Source organism: Xylona heveae (assembly GCF_001619985.1).
Source record: "Xylona heveae TC161 unplaced genomic scaffold L228scaffold_15, whole genome shotgun sequence".
Lineage (NCBI taxonomy): Eukaryota > Fungi > Ascomycota > Xylonomycetes > Xylonales > Xylonaceae > Xylona > Xylona heveae.
The window spans coordinates 5294-22172 of NW_017264207.1; the positions used below are offsets into that span (position 1 = coordinate 5294).

The 16879-nt window shown below is 47.2% G+C and overlaps 7 protein-coding genes across 7 annotated transcripts; 3 read left to right on the forward strand and 4 right to left on the reverse strand.

Annotated features, from left to right (window-relative positions):
- Positions 1-533: 533 nt before the first annotated feature.
- L228DRAFT_251439 (hypothetical protein) lies at positions 534-2602 on the reverse strand. The gene is made up of 2 exons (XM_018333558.1): positions 2393-2602; positions 534-2289 (listed from the first exon to the last, which is right to left on the reverse strand). The coding sequence occupies exons 1-2, from the start codon at positions 2497-2499 to the stop codon at positions 657-659; spliced, it is 1740 nt and encodes a 579-aa protein (XP_018184474.1). The 5' UTR covers positions 2500-2602; the 3' UTR covers positions 534-656.
- A 225-nt stretch (positions 2603-2827) lies between these two features.
- Positions 2828-5611, forward strand: L228DRAFT_251442 (alpha/beta-hydrolase). The gene is made up of 6 exons (XM_018333559.1): positions 2828-3364; positions 3454-3628; positions 3694-4743; positions 4855-4939; positions 5001-5061; positions 5128-5611. Exons 1-6 carry the CDS (start codon positions 3257-3259, stop codon positions 5257-5259), a joined length of 1611 nt encoding a protein of 536 aa, XP_018184475.1. The 5' UTR covers positions 2828-3256; the 3' UTR covers positions 5260-5611.
- A 774-nt stretch (positions 5612-6385) lies between these two features.
- Positions 6386-6940, reverse strand: L228DRAFT_251446 (hypothetical protein). Its single transcript, XM_018333560.1, has one exon. The coding sequence runs from the start codon at positions 6791-6793 to the stop codon at positions 6623-6625; it is 171 nt and encodes a 56-aa protein (XP_018184476.1). The 5' UTR covers positions 6794-6940; the 3' UTR covers positions 6386-6622.
- Positions 6941-7345: 405 nt separating this feature from the next.
- Positions 7346-7691, forward strand: L228DRAFT_251448 (hypothetical protein). The gene has a single exon (XM_018333561.1). It carries the CDS (start codon positions 7409-7411, stop codon positions 7625-7627), a length of 219 nt encoding a protein of 72 aa, XP_018184477.1. The 5' UTR covers positions 7346-7408; the 3' UTR covers positions 7628-7691.
- A 1730-nt stretch (positions 7692-9421) lies between these two features.
- L228DRAFT_241968 (oxidoreductase) lies at positions 9422-10875 on the reverse strand (the record flags this gene model as incomplete). The annotated part of the gene is made up of 4 exons (XM_018331373.1): positions 9422-9954; positions 10004-10452; positions 10502-10542; positions 10603-10875. 4 exons carry the CDS (start codon positions 10873-10875, stop codon positions 9422-9424), a joined length of 1296 nt encoding a protein of 431 aa, XP_018184478.1.
- A 958-nt stretch (positions 10876-11833) lies between these two features.
- Positions 11834-13882, forward strand: L228DRAFT_234555 (xenobiotic compound monooxygenase, DszA family; the record flags this gene model as incomplete). The annotated part of the gene is made up of 5 exons (XM_018330668.1): positions 11834-12291; positions 12348-12536; positions 12616-12863; positions 12918-13100; positions 13153-13882. The coding sequence occupies exons 1-5, from the start codon at positions 12187-12189 to the stop codon at positions 13880-13882; spliced, it is 1455 nt and encodes a 484-aa protein (XP_018184479.1). The 5' UTR covers positions 11834-12186.
- A 210-nt stretch (positions 13883-14092) lies between these two features.
- On the reverse strand, positions 14093-16822 carry L228DRAFT_225060 (putative flavin-binding monooxygenase). Its single transcript, XM_018330367.1, has 4 exons — positions 16052-16822; positions 15982-15992; positions 15671-15923; positions 14093-15616 (listed from the first exon to the last, which is right to left on the reverse strand). Exons 1-4 carry the CDS (start codon positions 16349-16351, stop codon positions 14312-14314), a joined length of 1869 nt encoding a protein of 622 aa, XP_018184480.1. The 5' UTR covers positions 16352-16822; the 3' UTR covers positions 14093-14311.
- Between the last annotated feature and the right edge of the window lie 57 nt (positions 16823-16879).

Here is a 16879-nt window from a genome sequence, read left to right on the forward strand (position 1 = left end):
AATGAATTTTTTTATTTTTTATTTTTATTTTTTTAAACGCTAACCCCATTCGTATTTTTTTTCTCAGTACGTACCTCTGCACTATCCCAATCCGTATTTTTTTTCTCAGTACGTACCCTCTCGCTTCTCTCTAGCGCCAAAATCCCCAAACCCCACGATATCTCCCCCAGAATCCCAACTTTGGAGCGACGTAGATCAGGATCCAGCGGTCGCAATCCATTTTTAAATGCATGGCGATGCTCAGGGAGCGTGGGATTAGACTTGGTGCAATTTTCAGCCAATTCCACCTCCGAAGGTTGTTGTTGAACGACTGGCCTTTTGGCAAACCTGAACCGGAATTTTCGACTTGGGACTAGTGCTCGTGCTCGTGCTCGTGGAGGTGCCTGGGGCCCCGCGTGGTGGTGGGGTGAGTTCCCTGGTGGTTGACAGTTGTACAAGATGCCAAAAAGAGATCGGGGTTGGATTGATTTAGCTTGTTTCTTTTTTATTAAAGTTATTATTTTATTATAGATTTTCAACACTATAATTTTTAAGCTATTGTTTTTATCTAAAACTCAGTTTAATTTTTAAGCTCCCAGTATCCAGCGCCCAGAAATCGTACGTTCAACTTGATTTTATTGTTAATATACTTTTCTTTGGAAGGTAACAACGTAGCGTTAAATTGGAAGAGACTCGACGTAAACCCCTTCGCGCATACAGAAGGTATACGTTATGTCTAATCTGGGCACAGAATCTCCACTGGTGACACGATGCCAGGATAATGCCTCGATCCTCTGCCACGCAGGAATCTGTGTTACTGCCCCCGCTGGAGTACCGCCGCTCTCTTCAATCTCGATGACTCGTTCAAGCAGTACGGCAGTATGGATACTATCCCAGACTGCTTCCTGGATCCGTTGTCTTCGCAAGATACCCAGAACCTCACGTCGGACCTGGGGGTGTCGGCATTTCGACCCAATTATATACAGCGCCGGGAGGATGCCGATCTCCGGGGTAAATGTTGGCTCCAACGAGCCGACATATTGCTCATGAGCTGCTGCCACGGCACCCGCCCAGGCCACGCATTGTTGGAACTGAATCAGGAAAGCGTCGTATTCCATTTCCCTTCCAGGTCCGTAACCATTCAGGAAGATCCACGCGATGGTATGTTGTAACCGTAGCAGGGTTATACAAGGGTCTGTATCATTGTAGCTGCAAGGTCCATATTGTTGCTGCAACATCGCCTCGAATAAACTGCACCATGTTTTCAATTGCCCGAGAAGCATAGTCCTCTGCGACCACAATGAAGGTGGCGGCGGTGTTTCATGCGTGGGGTACATTTGCTGCTCCGTATGGCGTAGTCTGATTACCTTAGAGATGACCGTTTGCAGGTAGATAGTGGCTTGATCAAGGGATTGAAATGCAGTGTCGCAGGGCCGGAGCTGGTATCCCGGCATCGTGTCAATGTCCATGGGAGTCCAGTCAAGTAGAAACATTACCGTTTGCGTATCAAGACGATGGATCTGGCTTGTGACCTGGTAGATGAGCTTGCGAATTTCCGATATATTGGGAGTGCCTTCTCGACTGCTATCATCATTGTTATTGATGTTGCTATTGTCCTGAAAAGTCTTGTCAATGTTGCGCGAAATCTCCACGCCTCCACGCAAATGCTTCATCGCTTGTAAATCGTTGCCTACCAGATGGTCGAAGCAGGTAAACAGATAGCAAACCAAAAGGGTAATGGCTGTACGTTTGGGATCGTCGTTACCATGCAAATCCTGATTCAGAAGAAGTTGAATTGCCCGAGTATAGTAGAATAAAGGAGCCTGCCTGGCCATTTTACTGGTAGCAGACTTGCCGTCGAAGCGTTCCCGATGAAGCAGAGCCAAGGCAATGGCGGCTGACCGCACCGATGGTACTGTTTGGCAGAAAAACATGAGCGTTTTCTGCCATGACCTGTTCCAGGGCTGATATGTGTTCAGGTGTTTGAGCGAACAATATTCAAAGAAGTGTATAGGCTCTGCGTGCTCTGAATCAATCATAATGGGCCTCAGTCTGTGTAAATCGAGAAAATGGTAGCTTCGAGTGCGCCATTGTCGTGCTCCTGGATGACTTGCGATCATTGCAGTACAAGCTTGGTAGCTGACACGATCTTCTGCTGTAAGAGCGTCGATATTGACCTTGCAAGGATGGCTTGATTCAATCACTGTTTCTCCACCATGAAGCGATTCTGTATAGCCATCACAGGTGCGGCCTGTAGACTTGCATTTCAAGCACGACGGCCTAGTTAGGTCACATTTGACCCTTCTTATCCTAAGAGATGCAGCGAAGTTGATGATCAGTTATTGAGTTCGTACACTAGAGGCATGATGAATGGAGCAAACAAGCAATTATCTGAGCTGCACTCGGGACTCACTTGCATGTCTTACACCCTAGCCTCGACTTTGGAGCAAACCGGCGGGGCCTTTTTCTCCAATCTTGGTTGGTCGCCTTGGCCTTCTTCTCGTTCTGCACACAGTCCATAGCAATCTGTTGATTGACATCAGTAATCAACGGGTTCAATTTCTGCAGAAAGCAGCAGAGCAGAAGATCTTGGGCTCATTACATTGATCCAAACGGATCGTGTGCACCAAGCATACAATGGAGGTACTTTGTAATGGAGGTTCTGATGAGGTAATCAAGTCCCCTTGCTGCGCCTCCAAACTGCACAGACATCACGGATCAACGGGGACTAAATTTTTATCGAGAGACTAATGCATATTGAATGCTTCTTGATTGGCTCCCTCGTACAGGTGGGGCTGGAGCGTGAGCTTTACTGCCTCCTGTTACGGATTACGAAGTTAAAGAGAAACGAATGCGTCTGATTCAAGCAAATCATAACACGGCCACGCCAAGTGACTGGCATTTCACACACAGCTGACTTTGACTGCGTAGTCAGTTCGCCTATCTTATTAAGGACCTAGTGAGCAGTGCCACTTTAGTAGGTGACATTGCCGGAGCAGTTGAGGCGAGGATGAGACCGACAGTGAAGTTTGGTTATGTTAAAATAGAGATTGATTGGCGAGTTCGTACAAGTGGAGTTGGACGGCAACAAAACGGCTCTAGAGGAAGGGGGCAAGTCAAGCTGTCGAGCTCGCTGCATCAATTGTGTCTGGAGGCTCGCAACGCGTATAAATTAGTCTCTGATATCACGATGAATCTGGCTACAATACACAGTCCTGACTCTGTTCTTTATTCTACAAGCAACAACTAAGGAATTACGATGATAAACATTGCGAAGATGACAATGCGCCGGTTTGTAACTGCGTTGATTCTGTTCAGAAATTTGAGTCTGGGATGCACAGACACGGGTTGCCATGATCGACGCATGGTCTACGGGTTTGACAATGTAAGTCTTCGTCCGTCAGAGATTTTGTCGAGACATTATCCGCCCAATCTTAGAAGACAGACAAGTTTCTCCTGACTAGTCACATTTAGATTGAACCGTCTGCCGACCTCACGTGGGAACCGTGTTTCGACGGCTTCAAATGCTCCAGACTGCAAGTTCCTCTGGATTATTCAAACAAGAGCCTCGGCAACGCTTCAATTGCATTCATCAAACTCGAGGGCAAGAATGCCACCTCCAAGTCCCCAAGCATTCTTCTCCTGCCCGGTAAAGCTCAAAAGAAGACACGCGAGAATTTATACACCGCAGTCCTCTTACTGACTCTCTGCTAGGCGGTCCTGGCGGTTCTGGTGTCGACCTCCTTCTTACAGAAGCTACCGTCGCAGCGGAAATGTTTGGAGGCCATTACAGCATAGTCTCCTTTGATCCCCGTGGTGTGAACAATAGCGGTCCAAGTCTCAACTGCTTCTCGGGGAATCCAGAGGCAAGGCAGGAATTTTACCGGCTGCATAATACGGGTATTGCCAACATCTCATCTACATCGCTCGAGGACCAGTACTATTCAAGCTCAGTATACGGGGAATGGTGCAACCATGTTGTCCAGACCGAGTCGCCCTTCGGATATTATGTGACTACACCGGCAGTTGCCAGAGATTTACTTACCTTTATTGAAGCCGAGGCCGTGATGACCGGTCGGAAAGCAGCAGAAGCCAAACTGTGGGCTTACGGTATTAGCTATGGGACCGTCACCGGCGCCACTTTCGCGTCCATGTTTCCCGACCGCGTGGAGCGCATGATTCTCGATGGTGTCGTGAACGCAGAACTATACTATCACAATGATTATACCGCCAACCTCGATCAAATGGACGAAGCTATAGGGAAATTCGTCAGCTTATGCCACTCTGCTGGCCCTGAGAGATGCTCCTTTTGGGGACCTACCCCCGAGAACATCACGGGCAGATTGGACAACATCATTCAACAATTTCATAACCGTCCGGTCCCAATAAGCGGAGCGCAGACTCAGCAGGTACCGACCATGGTGACCTATGCAGATCTCAAGACCCTTTTTCTCAACACCATATACCTCCCAATCGCCGAGTTCCCAGTCATGGCTGACATCCTACATCAAGTCGAGCAAGGAAATGTGTCTGCTCTCGCCCAGACCTTCCAAAATGCCATCATCACCGACGATGCTAATCACATTATCCAATGCGCAGATGCATACCGTACAAACAGCTTAACCTCTATCGAAGACTTCAAGGATTATGTCGAGTACGCAACTCATACGAGCAAATACATTGGTGATCTCTATCCCATCTATGTGGACACTATTGTCTGCAGGTCATTTCGACCGCATTTGCCTGATAGCATGGTTGTGCGGGGTAAGTAGCTGTCTTTTCAATCTTACCTCGGCATCACTGAAACTGTCCCTCACAAAGGTCTACGACCATTCGCGTAAGTGCAGCAGCTGACCATGTCTTCGTTCTGCGCAGACCCGATGATTGGACTCAACAAAACTACGTTTTTCCCGATCGTGTTTGCCAGCAACACCATCGATCCAATAACGCCCTTGATATCGTAAGTCCCGCCTACAATACCTATTCGCACACATCGCGGCTAAGTAGTTTTGTTATCGCAGGGCACAGAAGAGCTCTTCTCGATTTCCGGGTTCGGTCCTTTTGTTGCAGGAGGCTATTGGTGTAAGTTGCTTCCAAGCCCCGAACAAAACACCTGGCTGACTCGTGGGTAACTCTTCCGGAATGCAGCATACAGTTGTGAATCAGGGAGCGTCAGACTGTTATATCGAACATGTTCAGGCATACTTTCGAGGCACAGTCCCGACATCTAACACGACATGTGCCGAGCAGTACATACCTTTCATCGACAACCTCCTTTAGGAACCAACACCCTGGTGTCACAGATTTCCAGGTCATTTCTGGTTCACCCATGATAGACTAGCTACTCTACCAACCTTCTAGGACACGCAGAGGCACAGCACGCGGTACCGCTAGATATTACTGTACGGATTACTTCTTGGGAATGAAGGGGCAGCTCTTTAATATAGTCAAAATGTGAATAACACCAGTGGAGTTTTGCATTCTCGCTCTGTGTTTGGATGAAATATTCTGCATATTTCTAATAATGGTATCATGAGTTAGTCTCCATTGCTTTTGCGGTACACTTGTTCTTATGATTGATATTGATGTCATAGAAAGAGAAAGAACTATTTCCCTTGTGTAAATTAACAGCATTTATTGATATCTTCTCATGTCTCTCTTCCCATCCCTGGCATTTCGATGCATTCAAACAGTAAACAAACAGTAGTATAAGTCGATGATAGATGAGTGAGCAACAACTAAATATTGAAGAATGAACATTGCCTAGTATTTACACATGGATAGCAGTCTCTTCTTGATCGTGTTCATGTTTTTGACATGCTTTCTAGTCCTCTACTTGCCTGTCTATTGCATGTCGAGCACACATACGCCCGTGCAACAAGCCCCCCTACTGTTTCTTTCTTTATTCTTGGCGTTCCTCATCCGGCAAGCGTGCTCAAGAAACCCGCTGCTGTTCCCCCTTTTACAGCCTTTTTCTTCTTGGAGTTTGGCTGTTGGTAAGGTTGTGGTGGCGCTCCGCGGCCATCTTGCAAAACTGGGCCGTTGGCTACTGGCCGCGAAGGGTAGCTCGCTGCATCCTCATATGCCGGCTTCGAACTTCCGCAACCCATTGTGAAATATTTGTTTCGCGGGCAAAGATTCTTGAAGTGTAAGTAGAGCGTTCATTGCGGGCTTTTCACAATACTTACTCGCATGCACAAGGATATCGTGCTCGTACGTAACCAATACCATCCAGATCCAAAAGTAGGCCGTCAAGCTTATATGCTAATTTTCCAGCAAGATGTCAGCAACGCACGCTGAAGTCATTGCTGCGGTCACGTACCAAAGATCGATTAATCCGATTCAAAGCTTCGCAAAGCCAACTCAGTTGATGATCGACGTATGCGGCAACGATGCTGGTCTGTACATCTACGTAGTACAGCCTTGATTCGCATCTGTTTGGCTGATTACATCGAGAATACGAACATGTCAGCAATAATGCCCTGTTTGGTCACATGACCGGCCGCCTGCCGACCTCGTGGCGACCTCGTGGCTGATCCAGGCAGTCATAATCGCTAGCGACGGAAGAGTTAACGATTCCCCCGCCTCCAGACGCGATTGAGTCATGGAATGTGTCGGGATCCTAAGCTTGTGGATGGTTGAATCACGATAGGTGGGTCTTGCAGATCGGGTGGAACGAGAGTTCCTTGCATACCTCGGGTTCAGGAGGCATCGTCCAGGTCATACATAGATGCTGACCTAATCCCGGAGGATTTCCCGACAATTCTCCAGCCCGCACACACTCGGGTTTCTTGCAAATATCCACCTCTCGCATTTTCTCCTCAGGATATCTACGTGATGATTGTCCGGGAGTGCGAATGAATGGAAGAGGGGCAGCCTGTACGAAATGAAGCCTCGCGCCTGGGGCGGCGCCGTCCCAAAACGAGGATTGGGTGTAAAGCTTGCAAGCAGCGCAAGGTCAAGGTCCGTTGAAGAACGTGGCAGATATGCCCGGGTCCAGACTTTGCAATGCTTCGAATGACACTGGATATTCCAATGGTCAGAGTGTGACGAACATAAGCCTTCTTGTCGGAACTGTGTCAAACATGGGACTCCTTGTCTGTTCCTCGAAGAAGCGAATGTGCATGAGACAGACTCTCCCCTCGACCATCAACCAGGCCCATTCCAGCTAAATATCAATCTATTCGAGCTGGAGCTGCTTCACAACTTCTCCACGATGACGTACATGACAATTTCTGACAACGAGTCCCAGCGAAGTTCTTGGAAGTTTACGGCCGTCCGGCTTGGTGCCTAGTGCGACTACGTCATGGGCTCCATCCTCGCCTTGTCAGCTTTGCACATGACTCAACAGCATATGGAGAGAAAAGACTAGTTGATCAGCCGCGCACTGACACTCCACGGTGCAGCAAGCCGCATTGCCATTAGCCTGATGAGAGAAGGCAGCGAAGCACATCGCGAGAATCTTTGGCTCTTCAGTATTCTCACTGTATACTTTGGTGAGTCCATCCCACGGACTGCACTGCAAATGAAGCACGGAGCGATTTTAGTCTTTTTTCAATTGCAACTCTCACACATCCTTGCAGCTCTTGGTAGTCCGAGAAATGAATCTCTGTCTCTGCTCATTGGCGAGTGGGGGATGCCCGGCTAGGTTTTTCTCATACGTGGCATGCACCAGCTCCAGCAAGAGCTTCTAGCCACGTGCTATACCGGTCCCTAACCCCGTTGCTGGCTCACGGACGTACTCGATGGGCTGCATCGCATCGCCCAGAACACATACATTCGCCTCTGCTCCGGGACCTTCGATACAACATACACGCTTCCACATCTTCCTCGGACGACCATGCGGTAGCGTCCATGTACGACGATGCTATTAACGCGCTTCGCGCACAGCTGAGCTTCTGTCTGTCCGAGAGCAGGCAACGCTCAGACATAGTGGACGCATTTATCTGGCAGGTCGTCCAACCGGAGAGCTTCGTCCAGCACTTGCAGAAACCGACCCAGGAGCCCCTGGCCGTCTTTGTCCACTTCTGCGTAGTTCTCGACAGGTTCCAAAGTAACATCTGGGTAAGGGGATGGCCGTCATTGCTCATGTCCAGTATTTGGGGCATGCTTGATGCTGAGCACAGGCCGTGGGTCCATTGGGCCGTTGAGGAGATCGGATGGGTGCCACCGCAATAACTCAGTCGCATCAACGCCATCGGCTGTGCCTGCTGTCATTCAAGCCTGAGCAGCCAGCTTATCATAGGGCATGCGATCATAGAGACAAAGAAGTAAAGGGAACTCCGCAAGAATAAGCCTACGACCAGAGCGAAGACGGCTTTCAAGAAGCAAGTGATTTGGGTGGTAGGGTCACCGCGGTAGGTTACACAGCATGGCAGGCTTTTCAAGTAACTTGGCATATCTGATTATATTATGAATACCACGTATCGATGCAGCTAGTTTATGATGCATAATCATTATTCGCCCGATCTCCTAGTTTTGTCTTACTTTTCAATACAAACGCGACCAGCAACTTTGACCGATGAAAGCGGGCGAGGCCCGCGATTATCCTATAGCATCCCCTAGGCGCCGTTCTAGTGAGAGCCTAAGATTGAGTAGGAATACAAAGTCAAGTCAAGTCAAGTTAGCAGTGGCCTGAAAAAGAAACCGCCAGATTAGGCGGCTTCAGCAGCGCTTCTTGCATTTTATGAGTAAAAATTTTCTTTATAATTAACTAACTACTATATTTTACCTAGTAATAACTTAATAGTTGTATTTATTATTATTTATATATGTTTTTGAGACTAAATTTTTTTTAGGTATTATTTTAAACTAAAATGCGTTTTCCAATGTATTACTAAAAATAAACTATCTTATTTAATATTTAAACATATAAAATCCTTAGCTAATATACCAGTTATAAAAGTATATTATTATAAAATATTGTACTGTTATAGAATTGATATTAATTAATTTTCTTGAGTAATTGAGTTACTTCAGAAATACATTATTGTAAGGACCGAGCCTTTGGATTATGTAGTGATACCGGTTGTATGCAGGGTAGTAGCAAGCTGAGATAAAGCAGAGAGAGAGAGATAGCTAGGTTCCATGTAACAAGAGTAGAACACTTGCCCTTTGGCAGAGTGTTCTATCCCATAATATATATGCAGCATATAGCCACAGGACTACCCTGTGGTTGTTATGTGTATAACATGCTAAGAGCTTATAAGGGTCTGGAGCAATGTCATTGTTGGTCAGTCTGGTTCTGGAACCAGTCGCCGTGACATTTATATTTTATCATCTTAAGATTCCCTGACTCTAACCCTTTGTAAAAGGTGAAAAAATTCTCTATAATTCCTAGTTAGATCAATAAGCAATTTCTCTATGATCAACTGACCGCTGCATTTTGCCCAGTGATAGCTTCAATAATATTTATTAAGTTTGAACAGTATATTGTAAGAACCTATGAATCTAGAGTAACAACAATTCTCTTCCCGGACGCATGTCCAGAACGCAGCTGGTCCAATGCATCATTAATTCCAGAAAGACCACCAGGAGCACTGATAGTCTCCGGTAGCTTAAGTGCACCACTTGATAGTAGCTTCTCTAACCACAGTACAAGCTCGTTTCCAATCGATGCAACTTCGTGAAAGAGCTTGATAGGAACGCTGTGATATCGTACGTTGGAATCTCGTGATTTCGGCAGACCGGTCAAACCAAGAAGATGGGATGGAAGATTGCTGCTGTCTTTTGAAAGAGCTTGTTGAAGAAGTTCTGCCGTTTCCTTGCCAACAATATCCACTCCAAAACGTAGTTTGCCGTCTGTAGTAGATACTATCGAGCGCACTGCTTCGTCTTGATCATGTCGATCAATGACAATATCCGCTCCCAATTGTTTTAATCGACGTCCATGCCGAGCGAGGTCGGCAATACCAATCACTCGTAATCCATATAGCTTTGCAAGTTGAAGAGTCGCCAATCCCGTAGTGGTCGAAGCTAGATCATATCAGCAAGTTATTAGGGGCTACGGGTAAGCTGTACGCACCACCCCAGATCACAAGCCAGTCACCCGTGGCCGGCCGTGCCGGCTCTTTAATACTGGCCAGACACTGCTCTCGGATATCGCTGGGAATTTCTTCAGGGTCGACAGTTTCAAGTAGGTTAAGCAGATTGGGGCCTCGAATGCTGCTTGGGAGTTGTGAAAAATCCAACCCGAGAGAGAGTCCCAGGCCCAAGGCAGAAGCTACAAATGCAACCCCGATAGATGCTGCATCATGTATGGGTACACTCTTGGGCACTCGAGCGGCATTATATGTCGTGGTTACCGCAAACTCCTGGAATGCAGCCTTTCGTATGTCCCGGTAATCGGTTGAGGGGGCCAAAATAATGTCACCGACACGGAGCCGCGGGTGTGTTTCAGACACCCTTGTTATGACACCAACAAGGTCGCGACCATTGACCCATGGCAGGCTTGGGATCCCGAAATTATAAGCCCTGAAGGGTATCAGATTGTATACAACGGTAATATATCGAAAAGACTTACGGTCCTTTCCAATCGATTGGATTTAACCCAACAGCAATGACCTGGAACGTGTTATAGATGGGCGCGGAAGGAAACTTGAGTTACCTGGGCACTTTACTTACCTTGACGAGGATCTCATCTTTTGTCTTCGTAATTGGAACTATATGCTGCTGCTCCAGCAGATATTCTTGAAATGGGGCGTGAAGGAGCAATGCTTTTTGTGTCGTTGCTGTCAGGTCTGCTGTGGAATCTGCATCGAGCAGCCACTTGTAATAGTGACTTGTCGTTTTTTGATGCACTGCAGAATCGACGAGGTTTGTAGTAGAAGTTTCTTGGTAAGAAAGGTCTTTGCCGTATATATGAATCTCAGACGTTGTCAAGGTCTCGACCGACATTTTTGCTTTTGGGTAAGAATGAAGTTCCTGTAGTGCAAGGGTCTGCCCTTCTGTAGATTGAAATTGAAAGGTTAAGAGACGCTCCCTAAAAGTCCGAGAGCATATCAACAACGGCCGTAGCCAAACCGGTTGTACATTGGACCAAGGCCGATATTTTCAGCGTCTGGCATTCCCACTATGGACCTCGTAACCATGAAGCGGATATATTCCGCCATTGCAATTGATAACATTTTTTCGCATTGCCCCTCTGCAGATTGAAAATTCGTCAGGTTCTCTAGTGGATGATCAGATTGGTCTGCAATGGCGTGATTGGTATCTGCATGCACGCACTTTGAAGTAGCACAGAGCGCCTCTGCACACTCTATTCTTACACGTGCTTTTACGCTGGCTTGGCCTTATCTCCAGGCAATGATCAACATCTGTACATCTTAATGTGTCGTTAATGGTTATGTTTTGGTAGTATTCAAATATGACAGGTAAATTTGGTAGTCGGGTCTTTAGCTAAACCACATATATTAGTTATATCAAGACACCTTTTCTTAAGAAAAATAGTTCTTTTCTTTTAATTCTTTTGCTTACCACAGTCACAGATATACTAAAAACATCAATCATCCTGGCAACCGGAAGTCTTGGCCAAAAGTTCCCGTCATGACGAATATCCAAAAGCACGTAGATGCGAGGCCACAAGCGGGGAAATGATAAGCTCGGCATGGATCCCATATCGCCGGTGAGATAGCCCGACAGCTTCCTTGGCGGGACCCACAAAGACTGAGGCATCCAGGGGAAATGGTGAAATGGTGTATCAGGATATATAGTTGGGGTGGGGAGTGTGGAGGTTAGAGCGAGTCAGGGGAGGTTGATGTGCTCGCTAAACGCCAACTGGTCGTCTCGGTCCGCAGTTGGTTATCGCCATCGCCATTCGTCAGCCATGTCGTGCTCATGTCCATGGTCTTTGTAGTAATCGATGCTGGCAATGTCGCAATTATCCCAGTTCCAGCGATATCGGTGCTTGGAGGGGTGTTTTCCCCGGATAGAATCACAAGCTTATCTGTGACTCCTCTTTCTCTCACTACACGGTGGAGAGGATTACACACGTAATCCAGCAAAGGTATTTGCAATTTGAAGAGATGTGAAATGCTAGAGTATACTGGTAGAGGTAACGGCAACCTTGCTGCTCTCCATGGTATTTAATATCTTCAATGGGGAAGCATTGAAGAGGCGTTCTGTAATTTGTATCTCACTTTGCTATCCGTTGGTCTTTCTGTAGAATAGCAGGCAATTGGCTGTGGTGATACAATCCGAGCACAAACAATGGCGTCCAGCGAAAATGTCAATTCCCAGATCCCAAAGAAGCGCATTTTTCTCAATGCGTTTGATATGAGTACCGTCGGCCATTTGTCGCCTGGTCAGTGGAAGGTTCGTTCTTACTTTCTCCATCCACGAATCGCATGACGGTTTCTGACCATCGGTAGGATCCTGAAGACAGGTCTGCCACGAAACGAAGACTCGACTATTGGATCAACCTGGCCAAGATACTGGAGCGTGGAGACATTAACGCACTCTTCCTTGCGGATACTTATGGCGGATATGACACCTATCAGGACTCACTTGATCCTTGTATCAGAACAGCTGCGCAATGGCCTGTTACGGACCCTACCATTGTATGTGTTTACCCATTCTCATTGCTTGAAAGACCCAAGTTTAAAATGGAAAAGAAATGCTAACGAGTCTTTTAAAAAGCCCATTTCGGCCATGGCAGCCGTCACCAAGAACCTTGCTTTCGGAATCACAGCATCAACTTCCTTTGAGCCCCCTTTTCTGCTTGCCAAACGATTTTCAACGCTCGACCACTTGACAAATGGAAGGGTGGGCTGGAACATTGTTACATCTTGGAAAAAGGCCGCTTTCAAGGCTATTGGTCTTGATGAACCAATTGAACATGATCAGCGTTATGCACAAGCAGATGAATACCTGCGAGTTGTTTACAAGTGCGTACCTAATCACCGCGGAAAGAAGCAAAAGCGAAACTGACATCGATTTAGATTATGGCAAGGATCATGGGCCGACGATGCAGTTGTTGCTGATGAGTCGTCGGATACCTACACAGACCCTGAGAAAGTTCGAACGATCAAGCATGATGGCCAATTCTACCATCTAGAGTCGCGCCACATCGTTGATCCCAGCCCGCAGCGAACACCGTTTCTCTTCCAAGCTGGCACATCTCCGTAAGGACAACTCCACAGACAGTTCAGAATGATGATTCTAACATTTGCACAGAGCCGGCTCGCAGTTTGGTGCTACGCATGCAGAGGCCATCTTTGTTACAGGCCACAGCCCTTCTGTACTTGCGCCAAGAGTTGCCAGAATTCGCCAATTAGCATCTGAGGTAGGCCGGGATCCCAGTTCAATCAAGTTCTTCGCAACCTTTACTCCAATCCTTGGTCGGACCGAAGAGGAGGCCCAAGAACGTTTTGAGCGGGCAAAGAAATATGCCTCTATCACGGGCGGACTGGTCCTGTTCTCCGGATGGACCGGTATCGATATTTCTAAAGTCCCTCTGGATGAAGAGATTGACCCAGTCAAACACTCGCTCGAAGTCCACAAAGTTCGCTCCACTGTTGAGACCCTCACGGCGCGGACCGTAGAGGTCCCAAGTCTAACGCCTCGAACCATTGCAAGTATCGCGGCGATAGGAGGTCTCGGCCCTGTCGCAGTGGGCACACCAGAGAAGGTTTCCGATCAATTGGAGCGCTGGGTCAACGAAGCGGGCATTGATGGTTTCAATCTGGGTTATGTTACGACACCCGGCACCTTTGAACAGGTTGTAGATCTGCTTATCCCTGAGCTCCGGAGGAGGGGACTGTACCCGGAGAAATCATCAGAAGGTGCTGCTCCCTTAACTGCTCGAGAAAAAATCTACGGAGAAGGTCAAAACCAACTCCGAGACGATCATCCTGGAAGCAAGTACAAGTACGATGTTTATCAGGAGGAAGCTTCAGCCAATTAGATAGAAAAATAAATGTTAAAGTTTTTCACAACCTCAGCTTGGCAGTCGAATTCAGATTCTATAATTGAGACGTTCAGTTTCCCATGGCTATTAGTCATGTGAACATCATGTGCTTCCACCGTATCATACTACCACGCTCTCCAGCACAAGCTACTTTACAGGTGGACAGTATAACTTTACTCTTATGTATTGCTGGCTTCCATGAGAATTCAGGGTAGATGAATATTATAGTATCGCTTAGACGTAAATCCTTTTTGTAATATCCTATCTGCACGCTAAGTAACCATTGGGCCAGCTCATTTAGAGACTCAGCAAATATATACATTATTTTCACCTCTTATTGTAAACGGAAGAAAATCATTGCATGACATGCATAACTCGTTTGCCAGACCTGAATTTTAACTAGGTTTTGCTTTCTATTATTTTTTCTTATAGATCCCACCACCCCTCATGATACGAGCGAAGATCGATTTCAGAGGGAAGTCTCAGGTATGGTGTCAAGTCTGCGTCCTCCTGCAACTCCTTTGATGTCCATCCATTTCCGAAATAGGCAAACCGATTACCACTGGGATTAACATGTGTATACTCAAAATCCTCCCATCGAGGCTCTCGTCGAACAAAGTTTGCGTGACTTGCGCTACCCGGGAAAATACCGTGAGGTCTGCCACCAGGGACTCCGCCGTTATACCACGATCTGCAATTTTTGTTGTACTCTGACGAGTCATCGTTGGCTGTCCAAACAGTGCGCTCGAAGAAAGCGTCACTATACGAGATAAAGTCGTCGGCAGCAGCCTTTGAAGGGACTATCGTCTTAATGCCTTGGCTCCGTACCTTTCGAATCACCTTGGCAATATACGTTATCTGATTTTCGACGTTGTTAGGAACTGTTCCACTCTGTCCCGTCGACATTGGACCTCCAATCCAAAAGGCGTTGGGTATTTGAGGCGTGGCTACTCCCAGGTAAGTGTACGGGAACCCAAAGTGGCCGCCAGGCTTCCAAGCTTGGGAGAGATCAATTCCATTTGCTATGACAGGAAATGGTGGGGCCAGATCGATATTGGCCCCGGTGGCGCAGATGACTGCATCAACCTTTCGCTCAAACCCATCCTTGGTAACGATTCCCGACTCGGTGAAGCGCTGAATTGGTGTCTGAATGTAGTCCACATTTTCCTTGGCAAGCGCTTCCAAGTATCCCGGCCCTGGCGTCGGCCTGCGGCAGTTTGGCGGAAAATTTGGAATGATCTTGTCAGCAAGCTCTGGTTTATCGCCCACCCGCTTCAGCATCAGTGCTGTCCATGTCTCTCGGAGCTGCTTGTTTTCAGGAGTGTCCTTGAATATGGCAGCAAATCTTCTGTAGTATCTGCCTTCTTCTTTTCGCCTATATTCTAGATACTTCTCTGGATCTGCAAATTCCTTCAACTGTTCTGCGGAAAACGGCTTTGGCTCTATCGTTCTGACCGCAGCAGATGCAAATGCGTCAACAATCCACGTGGTGTTGCGTGCATAGTGATCCACATGATCGGCTACTCTCTGCAGCTCCGGTAGAAGCTGAAGTCCAGAGGCGCCATTTCCAATCAACGCGACACGCTTGTTTGCGGCAGAAAAGTTTTTATCCCAGTGAGACGAGTGAAAAAGCTCTCCTTTGAAGTCCTGTATTCCATCGTATTCAGGTAGCTTCCAAGCATTGAAGCGGCCGATCGCAGTGACCAGGATATCGAACTCGTTCTCATGTATCTAGAAGAGTCCATTATTATTTGTGTCACTTGCCTTTGATGTGGTGAAACTTACCTCTCCTGGTTGCGCAAGATTTTCGACGGTCACTTTCCACTTGGAGCTATCGGGCAACCACTCCGCCTTTTGTACCTTATGCTTGAGCTTTAGATGTTTATAAACATTGTGCTTTTTCGCAACGCTCTGCCAATAATCCCTGATCTCGCCGCCTGGCGCAAACTCTTCTGACCAATTCGTCTTTGGCGAGAAGGTTGACTGGTATACATTTGCCGGAATATCGCATTTCACACCGGGGTAGACGTTCTCATACCTGTTCACGGGTTAGAAAATTGGAAGGAACACATTCAGCAGAACTGTCTAGAACCTACCATGTCCCGCCCTGCGAAAAGGAACAATTAGCAAAATGCTCATGATAATACAGGGAGACTCAGTACTCACAACATCGGCATTCTTCTCAAAAATTGTCAAGTTCAGTCCAGGTACCTTTGCAGGTATTAATGAACCAGCTAATACACCTGACAATCCTGCACCAATAACAGCTACTTTTAAATCGCGGGGTTGATCTATTGGATGATCTTCTAGCTCGAAGGACGTGGAAGAAGCATTGGCGCCCCCAGTTTCATGCGCATTAATCTCCTTCTCGACCACAATTGCTTCTGTCTTAGTCGCCGCGGTCGGTAGCTTTTCGTGCAAGAGATGAGGTGGCACGTCGGCTCGCCGCTGACCTAGTTCAGTCATATTTTCCCTTTTTACCACTTGGATCTTCAACAGAGCTTGGGTTTTTCTGTGTTCGTTGGCAGTGTATTGTTTGCCTTGAAGAACCAGGTCATTTAAGAGCAAAAGCGCAAGGCTAGGCTTTCAACGTCCTGCAGAACAACGCACGAACACCACCCAGGGCAGAAAGCACATGATACGGCATTGATAACGAGGCCGTATGCTACGGAAAGCACGCAATTGTAGTGGAGTGTCAGAGAATCTGCCTGCGGCATCCTTTCAATTCTTGCCGGTAAGTGCAAGGAACCTAAAGACCCTGTCATTGTTGACCTCTCAGGCACACATAAGCCTGCGGATCCATTCCGCATCAGAGATAAGAACTTGCCATTAAACCGACAATTGTCGGAAAGTCCGATCTCGCTCTCATCAACATGGACAGGCATGTCAGCGCCCAGACCGATATTAATCACTGTCGCGATATTGATTGTTTGATCGTCATATGGCGCGAGAGCTTTAGCGGATGGTGCAAATCGGTAAACTGGGGTCGGACCG